General features: G+C 43.9%; 1 protein-coding gene across 1 annotated transcript; it reads left to right on the top strand.

Annotated features, from left to right (window-relative positions):
• Positions 1–4,890: 4,890 nt before the first annotated feature.
• LOC310775591 (PWWP domain-containing DNA repair factor 3A-like) lies at positions 4,891–15,109 on the top strand (the record flags this gene model as incomplete). Its single annotated transcript, XM_083635757.1, has 8 exons — positions 4,891–4,999; positions 5,722–5,728; positions 5,918–5,978; positions 8,966–9,041; positions 10,263–10,519; positions 13,719–13,949; positions 14,871–14,959; positions 15,055–15,109. The coding sequence occupies 8 exons, from the start codon at positions 4,891–4,893 to the stop codon at positions 15,107–15,109; spliced, it is 885 nt and encodes a 294-aa protein (XP_083491883.1).
• Between the last annotated feature and the right edge of the window lie 369 nt (positions 15,110–15,478).

Below are 15,478 nucleotides of genomic sequence, written 5' to 3'. Positions count from 1 at the left end.
TAAAAGTAGTTACTGTAGACGGTAGACGCGGGGTTAGCTGAATTTTAGCTGGCTCAGCCTGGCTGGGGGCGTGGTCAGGGTGGGGTAAATCCCCCGTTCTAGCCATTCAGCAAAGTTAGAATTTAGCTGCTAACCCAGCCCAGGCAGACACGATCGGGGATTTAACCACCGCAGTATACGCACATGTGAGCAGACGTCTTGTGTTCTGCTCTAGAATCCCCAAACCTGTAGTCGAGCCGCAGCACTGTCCTTTGGTGAGTCAGCCCATTGAGATATAATATGGGCGGGCCAGCCGTATAACATTTTGTGGGCGTTCCCACACATGGCGACTGTCTCTATATTAAGATCCGACCTGAATCCAGCTGAATCACCTGAATTCAGATTCAGGTCGGATGATCTGAATGAATACAGCGTTCTGGAAAGGGCTGCTGATCTGATACCACAGGTCTGCCTGTCTGTCTGTCTGTCTGGCTGCATTAGATGAAGAAGAATATGTGAAGTTGAACAGTGGAGGCAGCGCCCCGGGGCATAGCTACCAGTCCACCAGCTGGGCAGATGAGACTGACATGAACGGAAATGGTGAGAGAAAAACACACACACACATGCACGCATGCACGCACGCGCACACACACACACACACACACACACACACACACACACACACACACACACACACACACACACACACACACACACACACACACACACAGAGGATTAGGGGATGGTAAAATTAATAACATCATTGGTCAAAGAAACTAGATCTGAATTATGTGTATGTTGTTGTACATCACCACTATGACACTGCATTACAGAGGGGTTGAGATGTTTTGAGTTGTGCAGTGCAAACCATACAACCAGAGAGATTTAGGAGAAATCAAAGAATGACACAGAATAGATAGTCGGTCTGTGTTTGTTTGTTTATTTATTTAAGAAAAGGGACAATGCACATTAATTAACATGAGCACGTGAGTCCATCATGTAAATGTGCCAGATTTAGCCATACAGGCTAATTTTCATCTGCAGTCCCTGGCAGGTTGATGGGAAGGTGCGATGTGGGAAGGCGCGCGACACTAGACGGTGGGGTGGGAAACCCATATGGGCTGACTCACCAAAGGACTGTGCTGTGGCTCTACACTACAGGATTGGGGATTCAACAGCACTGGGCTAGCAGCTAAATGCTAATTATGCTGAATGGGGAGAATGGGAGGATTTACCCCATGCTGACCCATTGACTATGACGAGACACCGCCTTTATGTCAACATAAATTGTAAACAAACGATTCATCTGTCGACAATTAAATTCCACGTCCGCATCGCGATGCATCTTAAAAACTATACATTGATTTTGACACCCCTAGCATTAACGTTGTCGTAATATTTGTTGCATGGTTTTGGTTTAGGAACTCCCAAGGTTTGCGTTATATCAAAGGAATGGTGGCTTCAGGTGGGCTAGTTGAGCGATATTGATCCAATGAAGCCACGTTAGTGTTGACATGTTACATTAAGGAACGTCCACAACCATTTCAATGTCAGCTATCAGGATTAATTCAGTTGGTTAATTAAATCACTATGCCACGTGGATGCAGAGAGTGTGTGGGTGATATGCGATGTGAGCCTGAGCGATCAAAAATTGACAGTGGGGCATATTGGGCATACTCCTCCCATCCTCTCTGCTTTGACCCTGTAGATCAGGGGTTCCCAACCTTTTTTGTGCCAAGGACCGGTAGATGCATGGAAAAAAAAGTTGCGGACCGGTTGTCAATTTTAATGGTTTTAGTTACATATATATTTACTCACCAGGTGGCGACAAAGGGTACATAACAGCCTTTTGTGTTGTACTGTATGTAGCCTACAGTATTTATGTTTTTGTTTCAACTACAAATATAAATAAACGTCATATTATAGCCTATGTTTATTAAATAATAATAATAAAATTGGACCCGGCTCGCGGCCCGGTACCAAATGCGTTGTCCGCGGCCCGGTACCGGTCCGCGGCCCGGTGGTTGGGGACCACTGCTGTAGATGACTTCGACACAGGGCAGTCGAGTGAGACATGGGGAGAGCTGCAGCCCGTGTGTGTTAATGTTAAATGTACATTCCCTGGATTTGTTGTAGATAAAGATGGACCAGACAAGAAGAAGATGAAAAAGGAGCCTGGAGGCAAGAAGTCCCAGGCCAACCTTTCGTTTGGGTATCCTCTGTCAACGCGCAAACAAACGGCTCTCCAAATGCAGAGGACTGCCAACAGTCCTCAAACAGCTCTCCTAATGCAGAGGACTGCCAACAGTCCAGGTCTGTATGCATGCCCATGTTGGGGATACAGATCCATCTTAACCATCTTTTAACATGGGTTCTTGGAATGATGAATGGTGATGAGCGGCAAAGTTGTGGATGTAAATGATGGAATGTCCACAGCCTTGAATATTTTCAACAATAATCAGAGTTTACTGAGTTCTTCAACAATTACAAAAACAACTTAATTTGACCACAGAACAGCAACATTAGTTCAGACAAACGTAACCGGAAGCTTTTACTGCCAGGAGGAACGCTCTGGTGTTTCCTAAACACTTGGAACTGGGGTCCTTAAATATGTTCTGCATACATAGTGCCCAAAAATAACTCTTTCATACGAGGTCATAACTTCATGTCTGCAGAACCCGTGTCGTAAGGATGTTGTAGGGATTTCTGACATAGCAAAATATCAGTTTGTATGTGTTTACAACACTCTTATCTTGACAGCTGTTGGAGACTGTGTTCTAAGGCCCTCTTGACTGATAGAAGCCTGTGTTAGCCAAAGCCAGAGGGTGGCCATACAACACTTGCTACAAATGTTGGATTATAGTGCTAAATTGTATTTAACTAGATAAATCCAGTAGATCAGACTAATCGTTCCTCTTCACCCTCTCACCACATGTTACTGTAGATCAGACTAATCGTTCTTCTTCACCCTCTCACCACATGTTACTGTAGATCAGACTAATCGTTCTTCTTCACCCTCTCACCACATGTTACTGTAGATCAGACTAATCGTTCTTCTTCACCCTCTCACCACATGTTACTGTAGATCAGACTAATCGTTCTTCTTCACCCTCTCACCACATGTTACTGTAGATCAGACTAATCGTTCTTCTTCACCCTCTCACCACATGTTACTGTAGATCAGACTAATCGTTCTTCTTCACCCTCTCACCACATGTTACTGTAGATCAGACTAATCGTTCTTCTTCACCCTCTCACCACATGTTACTGTAGATCAGACTAATCGTTCTTCTTCACCCTCTCACCACATGCTACTGTAGATCAGACTAATCATTCTTCTTCACCCTCTCACCACATGCTACTGTAGATCAGACTAATCGTTCTTCTTCACCCTCTCACCACATGTTACTGTAGATCAGACTAATTGTTCTTCTTCACCCTCTCACCACATGTTACTGTAGATCAGACTAATTGTTCTTCTTCACCCTCTCACCACATGTTACTGTACATCAGACTAATCGTTCTTCTTCACCCTCTCACCACATGTTACTGTAGATCAGACTAATCGTTCTTCTTCACCCTCTCACCACATGTTACTGTAGATCAGACTAATCATTCTTCTTCACCCTCTCACCACATGTTACTGTAGATCAGACTAATCATTCTTCTTAACCCTCTCACCACATGTTACTGTAGATCAGACTAATCATTCCTCTTCACCCTCTCACCACATGTTACTGTAGATCAGACTAATCGTTGTTCTTCACCCTCTCACCACATGTTACTGTAGATCAGACTAATCATTCTTCTTCACCCTCTCACCACATGTTACTGTAGATCAGACTAATCATTCTTCTTCACCCTCTCACCACATGTTACTGTAGATCAGACTAATCGTTCCTCTTCACCCTCTCACCACATGTTACTGTAGATCAGACTAATCGTTCCTCTTCACCCTCTCACCACATGTTACTGTAGATCAGACTAATCGTTCTTCTTCACCCTCTCACCACATGCTACTATATTTGGTGTAGGGATGAGTCATGCCTCTCCAGCTCTCCAGTATTTCAAGGTTGTTTGAGAACAGGCCAATGCCCAATATTTCACTTGGCCGCAAGTTATACTCCTGTTATTTAACAAGGGCAACTTTAGCCCAGGACCACGTGTGTGACATCACTGAACTTATATAGCCTCAGCCAGGAAGATGACATCATCAGGAAGAGGATGGGATAATGTAGGGAAACAGTGGATGGATCAATCCACACCGCTGCGCACGTGGTAATACCTGTCTTGTTTACAGAAATAGTAGAGTAGTTGAATGACAGGGAGGGTTATATATATATATATATATATATATATGCATACATTACATATCAAAGACCTTCTACTTCTGTGACAAATCATTGAACGTTGCTTGCTCAAGTACTTTGTGTTTGATTCTCTGCTTGTGTCCAGACTCCACTCCCAGAAACCCCTCACAGACGACTCCTGTGCAGAGGAAAGTCTCCAGCAGCACCAGAAACCCCTCACAGACGACTCCCAGACACCCCTCACAGACGACTCCCAGAAACCCCTCACAGACTCCCAGAAACCCCTCACAGACGACTCCTGTGCAGAAGAAAGTCTCCAGCAGCACTTGGTCCAGACAGAAGGACAAGGTCAACAAGAGGAACAAGCGAGGGGACACCATCCCAGGAGACGCCAAGCAGGTCAAGGAGCTCATAAGCCTTGGGGCTGAGGTCAGCGCCAAAGACGTTGCAGGTATGACCCCCTAGATGTCAGTCATCCTTTATTATAATAATAACAGGGAGCATGTGGGCAATGTTTGTTCTCTCTCCGTTTGAATTCTTGTCCCAGAGGCATTGTGACATCACTGATGATGTCATCAGTGATGTCATAAATCGTTTAGGTATGTCTAAGCTGAGTCCGCATGGGGACCAGCTGGCCTCTTTCTCCATCCATGAAGATGAGGAAGAGGAAGAGGAGGAGCTACCCAGCTATTTGATGCTGGTCGCCAAAGGTGAGAGAGCTGAATGCAAATAAGCCTCTGCATAGACTAGAAACGGACTACAGTAGGTTGATGATCTGATTATTTTTCTTTCAGAGACCCCGTCCATTAAAGAGGGAGTATTTGTGTGGTGCAAATATAGGCACTATCCATTCTGGCCTGCAATGGTAATTGTAAAGCTTGCATCACTGATCTCTTGCAAGGACATGCCCCCCCCCCCCCCAAAGACAACACAAATTGTACTTTATTTTAAAGATTTCCTGTTTTCCTGATTCACATGCTTGCGGAATTGTTAAAAGAATCTATCTGCAGACCTTTCTGCCAGCTACATTGACCATCAGTTTATGGATATATATATATATATATATATATATATATATATATATATATATATATATATATATATATATATATATACACACACACTGTGTGTGTGTGTGTGTGTGTGTGTGTGTATACTTTTAAGAAAACCCAATGAAATATTAGTAAAATAAAACATCACATGGAATACTGGTAGTTCGATTTTCTTTAAGCTGCCACCAGTAGAATTTGAAACTTATAAATTGGTGCCTCAATATTTTGGTATAATTCTAGTTAACTACATAATACAGTAGAAAGATTCATGTCCCTTTCTTTGAACTTTGACACTATCTCTGCGATCGAAGCATTAGAAAAGAACAAGCAAGCACTAGCTTGCTTTATATGATTGATAAGGTCGTTAATTTTCTCTGCAGGTAAAACGTGTGAACCATAAGCTGAAAAAAGCGAGTATCGTGTTCATCGATGACTCACTCAATGACAAGAGGAAGGGGTAAGAACTTTTTAATTCTGCTCACTGCCTGTAAATGGTTGATACATGGCTGATTTATGTCGCTGTGCTTTGAACATCTACACAGGGAGTATAGTGTTGTAATGTTGATGTTTTTGAAGGCTCACCGTGGCTCTGAAAGCCATCAAACATTTTGATTGCGAAGAGGCCAATCAGTTTGAGGTAAGAATGACTAATACATTTAATTATTCAATTAATTATTAGGGATGCACCGATTGCAGAATTCTGGGCCGATACCAATGTTTAAAATAACAATTTGGCCAATAGCCGATGGTGATATGTTTTTTTACGCCTTCTTTGACAGGGAAACAAAAATCTTCATTATAAACAAATAACTGACCTGTTTGAATGCCTTTTGAGCCCTTCACCACACGATCTTTGAATGAGCACAAATTCAATCATCATACTGTACTGTAATTATGAAACAAACAACAAATTATGTGACCCAACTGATATCGGCCACTGCAATCGGTGAACGGCATCTTTTTTGCTGATTACAGTCAAGGCCAATTAGCCTTTTTCACCTCAGCCATTTTGTGTCTAAAAGGCAGGAAGTAACACAGGTGCAAGTAAAACATTAACGAGGGCCCTGGAACATTGATTGGAAGGTGGAAACCCTCATTAATGTGTTACTTCCTGCCTTTTAGACACAAAATGGCTTCTGGTGAAATAGGCCCATATTGGCCGATACGATGTATCTGTGCAGGGCCGCTGCTGGCCATTTGGGTGCCCTAAGCATAATTGTTTTGTGGTGTCCACCCCCCCCCCCCCCCCTCCCCCGCAAAATACACAACTGCAATCTTAAAACCGAATACTTATTCATACAGTATATTTACTATATTTACTGGGATCATAATTCAGGCTGGGCATTAGATACCAAGCAGGCCAGGCCGATACGGGCCGACGCGCGTGCCGGCATTTGGGCCGTTTGAAGCCAAATTTGGGCCGTTTGAAGCCAGATTTGGGCCGTTTGAAGCCAGATTTGGGCCGTTTGAAGCCCGATTTGGGCCAGTTGAAGCCAGATTTGGGCCGGTTGAAGCCAGATTTGGGCCGAGTCCAATTTTACAATGAGATCCACCCACTTTAACCCTGAATAAAGTAATAAAACCACTAGTAAACCAGTAGGCGGCGCCTGGCCTGCTGTTCAGTGAGTGGCCTGACTGCGGGCACACAAAAAAATAAAAAAATAAAAAAATAAAATAAAAATTGCAGGCCCTTAACTCATTGAGTGCCATGGACGAGCATGTTCGTCAATTGGTTTAGTAACGTAGAGTGCCAAGGACGAGTATGTTCGTCAATTGCGTTTTTTGACGGTGGGACGTGCATCAAAGCCAGATCCATCTCCTGTGAAAGTATGGTGGCTGTTGAATGTGTAAAACCTATTTTAGGGACCCATTAGGTGGCGACAGTGCTCTCCAGATTACAGAAAGGCGAGGAAAAAACAAAGAAGAAGTCGTTGGGGAAACGGAAATCGCATCGCATCCGTATGCATCGATATGCATGAAGCATAACGTTAGCTGTGCCTGCAGCAGCCAATCTGCTGCCACAATTGAGCCCCTCCGTGTCCGTTGCGACAGCACATCCGCATGATCAGCCGTGGAGTTGTTATTATTCTCAACTGGAAGCATGGGAGCCGGTGACAAACACACGCGGAACGCTGTAAAAAAGCTGGATGTCGCGCACCCTTCACTGTGCACAGCAAACGCAGCAGAAAGCCACCAGAGACACTCCCATACGGAGGAGGAGTGTGCAGTTGAGGGGGGGGGGGGGCACGCAGAGCAGCACACAACACTGACCCAGACAGACCCAGACAGCAGGACAGGATTGGCAAACGCAAGCCAGAATATCCGATGCCCACCAGCAGCAAATCAAGACCAGCAAGAAGCTGCAACCAGCAGCGCACGCAGGGGCCAGCGCTGCTGGTTGCAGCTAAAAAATATTATTCTGCCAAACAAAATTCCCTGGCCTTCACTGTTTTATTGAAGGAAATTATTTTTGAGGTGTGACTACATTAGAAAATATTAGCTTCAGAGTCAGTGATGTGCTTGAAATGTTTAATTTCACAAAAGGCTCATTATCTCTAACCTGACTCTGCCAGATCGACGGTATAGCTCCACATAGGTTTCACTAAAACAGTCGATCTGGGTTTGAAGTCACCAGACCCGCTGACGGAGGCGGGCACTTTGTCCAAGCTACTTGGCAGGTGATTGGATGACCCATCTGTCTATCACCACTGGTGGGTGTTAACTTCAACCAATCAGATCGCGGAAGGTGCCTGTGGATGATCTCCGTGGTATTCATTGATTGAGTCCTCGCGGTCGTAAAGTCACCTTCGAAGCATTTAGTTAGATTATAACGAACTAGTTGTGTGGCTTAGCCTTCCCAAATGTTGAGGGTCGTTTTTTAGAATTTAATACATAGAATTGGGAACGTTACATTCAATTTCATTCAGACTGCCTGTCACTTCCGCGGCGGCAGCCATGCTGATGAGTGAAAATAACTACAAAGACCATGTACCCACTACTTGCCCAGACGAGCCAGAGCCCGCCTACGGCCGCCGCTGATTCGTCGAGCCGGCATGGCTCGACCAATCATCTTAACTGCCTGTGCGGGTCCAGACCGTCACGGAGAACCAAATGAAATGTGAGTTCACGTGACAGGCGGTTTACCAGGCTACATTATCTCAGCTTCTAGAAAAAAATGGCTGTTTTCGGTTAAATCAAGCTATCTTCTCCGGCTCATAACTAAAGAACGGAAAATGGGATCAATAAACTTTTTTTTGCAGATGATAGAAGAGAGTCTCATCGTTCTTTGTCCGTGTTCAGTGTTTACATACTAATATCACACAATATTCTGTGGGCCTCGAGAAATCACTGAAAACGCTCTGAAACTCTGGCACTGGGAGCGTCCGTTCTCCAAAAGTGGCTGGCACTCAATGAGTTAAGAGCACATGATGCCCTGGCCTACGCAGTCTGCGTACTCTGCGTATAGGGTGCGGCGGCCCTGTATCTGTGCATCCCTATACATTTGAATTGCATGTTGTACATTCTCTCTCCATCAATGGCAATGTACGTCTCAATGTGTATGTGTCTGTATGTAATGTGTCTCAATGTACACTACATATGTGTCTCATGTTGGTTGTGTTGTAGTGTAAAGCCAAGGAAAAATATGATTCTGCCATCAAATGGTCTCTGGAGCTGATCACAGACTACAGACTGCGGATCGGTAAGCAGAATCCATGTACTGATTGTGCAGAGGAAAAACAAACGAGAACATTTTATAGTTTACAGGTATTGGATATCATGTTTGAAGTAAGATGTTGTGCGCACTTGATAACACCAATGACTTGCCGACACTCGCTCACCCTGTAACTAGAGCTGGTGAATGTTGCTGCCTGGTGGAAATGGCCAGGTTTTACTCTGGGAACCCTACTTATGCAGGATGTGGGTCCCTGGACGCGGCGCGACCCGCCCTCTGACATTTCTGAATACTTGACTGTTTTCTTTGTTGTTGTTTTTTACTATCCCATTACAGCTACGTAAAAATCTCTTACAGAAGTTACTTAAATAAGATTGCCGAGCTCTACTGATGATTTCCCCTTGATTTTATTCATGACAGACTTGATGACGCATTGATATTGATGCTGCTTATTCATCTTCCAAATACATGTTCTACTACTATTCTCTGCTCCTTTCATGCTGCCCCCTTTCCACGGCTCTGCTCTGCTCTCCACTGCAGTGCAAGACATTTTTGAAGGGGAACCTGAGGAGGAATGCTGTTCCCTCTCTCGTTCTCGCCGTTCCCTCTCAACGTTTACTCTGGGAACTCTGTTCCCAGGCGTTCTCCCACCCCATTCCCACCACTCCCTGTACGGTGCTGCAGCAAAGCCTGGTGTTTTCTAATGTACTCGTTTGCATGTTAGTATCATTCTGTGAATTGGCCCTCTATATGAACGCACCCCTTGTATTGGATTATGGCCCAAGCGTTATCATAACATCATATCAAGTATCAAGTAACATCATATCATGTGTATTGATAAATGCCATTACCACAGTATTGTGAGCAATTGTTATTGATGCTTTTATTGTCTTTGCAGCATGCCGCTCTTTTTCTGGCTCCTTCGTCGAATTCTTTGCTCACGATATGAGTAAGTTCAGTTGTATTTAAGTCCAACAAATGGTGCGCTCAACTCTTGTCTTTAAATCCTTAGGGTGCCAGCCCAGTAGAACATGAAGGTGATTGGAGTCTATAGTCATAGTGCAGAATAAACTTTGTGTGAATCTACTTGTGAGTGCTGCTGTGGTCTATTGACTATAGACTCCCATCACCTTTAAGTTCAGTTGTATAACATTTGTCGACGTAGTTCTTTTTCAGCTTGCCCTTTTCCAAACATTTTGCTGACCCTGACCACCACTACCTTCTCCCCTCGGTCTCTGACTCTTCCAGGCTATCCAGTAAGAAGGAAATGCCACAACCCTAAGGCATCAGCAACCATCACCAGCGAGATGGCCATGGAGTGTGACGATCGTCATGAGGGGAGCATCACTGAGGTGCAGGAGGAGGAGAGCTTCGCTGAGATGCAGGAAGGGGTCAGGAGCTACATCAGGCTGCTGCCTGACCGCACCCTAGCCGCCTTCAACCGCGCCAATGAGAAGCTGGTGTACTTCATCGTCAAGCAGCGAATGGTGGAGAAACGCATACTGGTATGGTTAGAGCAGTGGTCGCGTTAACCCTTTTTTTTTTTGTATGCCTCCGCCGGCGATAGCCAGGGCAGAGGCATTATGGTTTCGGGTTGTTCGTACGTCCCTCCGATGTTGGTTAACGCGATTGTCATGGCCTCTGTGTGCCATGTCATAAGGAACACATTAGTCTGTCATATTCTTCAGTTAATACTGCCACCTAGTGGCGCAGAGTAAAAATGCTGGTAAAGTGGAGAGTTAAGTTTAACTTTTGTTTAGAAGCACATGGTCAGTGCTGCAGGTTGCTTCATGGCTGTGCTCCCTGGTGGATCTTTGTTTCTGCTTTTTGAGGCTGTCGAAGGCCATATCCGTAAGTTTATGATTATATATTGTGATTTTGAAAGATAAATAATGTTAATTTTTGTAATTGCTATTTTTTTAGTTGAAGCATCTGTTAGTAATTGTAGTCTGAAGCCTGTAGATGGAAAGTGCACGCTGTTTCATGGCATCTGTATTCTGGTACATCCAATTACTGTGCTGTGATATTATATTTTTGTGTACATAATGTTGGTTATATGAAGATGTATGTTTTAAGAGCCTTTATTTATGGACATTTTTGTATCATTTGTGTTTCAGTTTCACAGTCAATTCATGTGTCTCAGTAAACTCAAGGACAACGCAACCCCTTCAGACTTAAGAGTCTTTCTGGGCATATTTGATTGTTTAGCTAGCTGGATAAACCGCTTTACCCACGAAGAGGGAGGCCAGCATAGCAATATCTGAGGAATGCCTGATGGAATTTCATCGGATCTTCCTCAAAACGTCGACTTGGATTCACGGATGAACTGATTCGATTTTGGTGATCAAAGTTCAAGGTCACTGTGACCTCACAAACGCCATTTCCATGCTTGTTAGTTAATGTTAGTTAATGCATATCACAGGAACGCCTTGACAGAATCTCTTCCAATTTATATCTCAGGAACTAGAGCCCGACCGATACTGGATTTTTGAGGCCGATACCGTTATTAGGGAGAAACAATTCCGATATCGATATATCGGCCGATATTCTTATTTTAAATATACACATTATAATTACACAATGTTTTTGCAATGATCCCTCAAATATCAAACACTTGACAAAGATATGACTTGAGATATGTAATGTAGGCAGGATATTTTACAATCTTCCAATTTCTTCCAATTTGGCTCTTTGGAAGTAAATCTCCCCAGAGAAAAGGCTGTTTTGTACATCCCGGCTTCTCCGTAGCAGCTCTTCTTCTCTGCTCCCGTGGCAGCTTAACGTCTTTCCTCAACTGTCGCTGTCTCTTGTGTGTGTAGAATATATATATATATATATATATATATATATATATATATATATAGCATTCAGACCCGCTTATATCTGTGTCACTTCGGCTCAGCAGCTAACGTGAGTGGCAACGTGACTCTCGCTGTCAGGCAGACCACAACATCCTGTGCCACCCTCTCACTCTTCCCCCTATTCCCCATTCCCCTTTGCTAGCCGGCCAAATACCCGTATGGACAACACCTCCCTCCAGTCAGAACCCCCGAACACAGTAACGTCACCCACACCCCTCCCCAATTCCCCAAGTCCACATCCCAGCGTTACATTGGTGTCAGAAGTGGGATGTTGGGATGGCCGCCATCATTGGAAGGCGTAGTCCCTGGAGCGTGAGGGAGCGCGGAGACGTTGAAGCGGCAGGGGCTGCTCTTCCCACAGGTGGAGGGAGTGTAGCGAACCGGGGTCTGGGTGGATAAAGCGAGTACGTTGGTCCTTGGCCAAAGGGATTGTCCCTTTGGTCGGAGGCTAGTTGAGGTCAATAAATATCCCAGGCCAACAATCCTGTCATTACAAGGACAATGGCCAGATTTGGCCATAATCTCTTGACATTGGTTCTTCAGGTGAGAAATCAAGTTGTCACAGCTAGTGCTGTGTGTGTGGTCGGTCATCTTTCCTATTTGGTGCTTAGGGGCAGCACATGATGCGCGTCATAGGACGTCCTGCGGCGCCGGTGTGCGACGGGCTTGACCCAGATAAGCAGCTAAAGGACGGATGGATGGAGGAGTTGGCCTATGGAAAATTAGTATTCAACCAGGCTGAGCAATAACACTATATGCCAATGCCAAATTGCTTTCTGCTGCAGTTGTCAGCTTCACCCTGGCTCCACCTGCTCCACGCTTTCACTTTACCAAGCAAAAGGACATGGGGCCCGCTTGTCACCACACTCTAGGGCAGTGGTTCTCAACTGGTGTAGCCTCAGGACCCACTATTTTCCTTGTCATGAAGTCGCGACCCAAATTTCAGATTTTTTTTTAAACCACTCAAATTTATTGCACAAAAAATAGCGCATTAATTTAATACACAATGCCTTCATGCACTGTTATAAACCTCAAATGAACAAAAAAGTGCAACAGAAGTGCAACTAGGACTAAAAACCAATTGAAATAAGGCAGACTTGAATTACAGGCCTATATGTTTTTAAATTTAAACAAGTCAAACTGGTTATGCTCAGAAAGTCTTATTTGAACTGTATGAAATAAAAGGCAGACTTATCTTGAATTACATACATGCCTATATGTTTTTAAACAAGTTAATAATAATAATAATAATAATAATAATAATAATAATAATAATAATAATAATAATAATAATAATAATAATAAAACAAGTTAACCTGGTCATGCTAATCCAATTTCAATAGTCTGAATTTAACTAATGAAATAAAAAGGAATCACAGGTAGGCTATATGCTTTTTAGTTAAACTGGTCATAACTTTTAATTAAACTGGGGCCATGCTAATCCAGTTTCAATCATCTGAATTGAACTAAAATTAAATATGAAATGAAAAGGCAGACTTCTCTTGAATTACAGGCAGAGCATATGCTTCAGCTTGTTAAACAAGTAAAACTGGTCAGGCTAATCCAGTTTCAATAATCTGAATTGAACTCAAATGAAATATGAAAAAAAATAAAATAAAAAAATGGCCAATGTCCGCGACCCAATCAAAACGGCCCCGCGACCCACCTTTGGGTCGCGACCCACCAGTTGAGAAACGCTGCTCTAGGGGTTGTATTGGTCGCTCCAGATGCAAGTGTGAGGAACACTCAAAGAGCACGCATGATCTACAAACATTGCCTTGATAGAGAAATAATCCCTTTGTGTTTCCCTCCATCTTCTCTCTCGCTCTTTGCCTCCTCACAGGCCGTCATCAGTGGGCAGCAGCAGTCAAAATGGCTGCGCCCCTTCCTGCACCAAATCAGGACGGGTGCCAAATTGGGCCGGGTGGTAAACCCGTACCTGGAAGACTGCGAGCAGTTGGACCAAGTCTTCCAGTATCTCAAAGCGGTGTATGAAAGGGCCCCCTCCACCGCTGCCACCCGCCTGGCCCTGACTGACCATCCCCGCTTTGTGCTGGAAGTCCTTCTGCCTGAGGTGAGCTGAGGCCGTCGTCAGCAGTCACAGGCTGAAAACGATTTCCGTTAATGTCACTGAAGGGTCTGAAAGAAGCCATCCTTCTTTTGGATTATGGGGTGTTCATGTCGTTCATTTGCTAGTTTTCACTTTGGCTAATCTTTGCCATATGAACCCTTGAAATGCACTTTACAGTTTACGGTGGTTGGTGCAAGTGTTGTCCTTTTGTGCAGACGGCAGTGGAAATACCCGCACACCAATGTCTCTGGGCCGGAAAAGTCCACAGGCTGAGATCAAAAGCAAACCTCTGTCTTTAAATTGAAGACATCAGTGAAGAAAGTGCAAGTGCAAGAATGTTTGCACCTGAAGTGCAAAAATATTAAGTGGATTAAAAAGCAGCAAAGTTTTCAGTCTACAGGACTATGATCGGTGCTACATGTAACAATGTAGCAGCAATGTACAGGATAAGCAAAAAATAAGCCTTGGCTTCAGCCTATTCCTTTTTTCGGTCATTGACTGTATAAATTGTATTTGTGTGAAATGGTCTGTACAGGCATGATGATGTTCTCTTGCTGTATATTCACACAAATTGTTACATTTGTTTGTGGTTCATTATAACCTATGACCGAAAATAAACCATTCATTCATTCATTCATGTTTGACAGAGAAGATAAAGACAGACAAATCCTATCAGTCAGCTGATTGCCTAATTGAATGGCACCAAACCACTAGGCTCAAACGGAGAAGAGTAAATCTATCATGTCTCGACATTTACAAAGTCAACAACATCCAAAATGGCGTAAGCCATAAGTAAGTACCAAAGAATTAACATGGAGACAGAGACATTGGTGTGTGGGTATTTCCACTACCGTCCCCTCGTTTGTCTTCTATACCGACGCCCTGAGTAGGCGCGGCATCATAGTATTCTGTCTTTTTGTGCAGGCCATCATCTATGGCATAGCTGGGGTGGACAGAGTCACCATAGAACAGGCAGAAGACAAGTACTTCAAAGGACACACTATAAGTAACAGGTAGGACCTGGTAGTAAGTTAGCGTGTAACAGAACAATTTTTATAACCAGTATTAAATATGATAATACGTTTTTCCACTTTTTGTCATGTCTCAGAGAAACCAAGGAGTTTGACTGGAAGCTTGAGCAGGAGGTGTGGGCCAATTTCTAAAGAACATCCCTGCGTGTGGCCATTCACACCTTGGCTGTAACTACCATTGAGGACACCTTGTTTTTTCTTTATTTTCTTTATTCATTTATTTATTTTAAGAAAATCTAGTGCAGTGCCCGAGTTTGAAGTTTGAAGTCGATCGGACGAACGGTTCTTGAGATAAACCGCATTTTTTTGTTGCCAGTAGGTGGCGCTATGCCGAATTGCACGAAAGCAGGGCACTGCACTCCGTCAGGTCCGCCTTAGTGTACTCCCAAAGTTTGAATTCGATCCGACCAACGGTTCTCGAGATACACGAAGTACAGAGAGACAGAGAGAGAGACAGACGGATACTGCTGGCATTATAGTATGGATAGTCTCGCTGGCCAG

This window comes from Poromitra crassiceps (genome assembly GCF_964638095.1).
Source record: "Poromitra crassiceps genome assembly, chromosome: 4".
Classification (NCBI taxonomy): domain Eukaryota; kingdom Metazoa; phylum Chordata; class Actinopteri; order Beryciformes; family Melamphaidae; genus Poromitra; species Poromitra crassiceps.
This window is presented reverse-complemented; position numbering and strand designations above follow the sequence as displayed.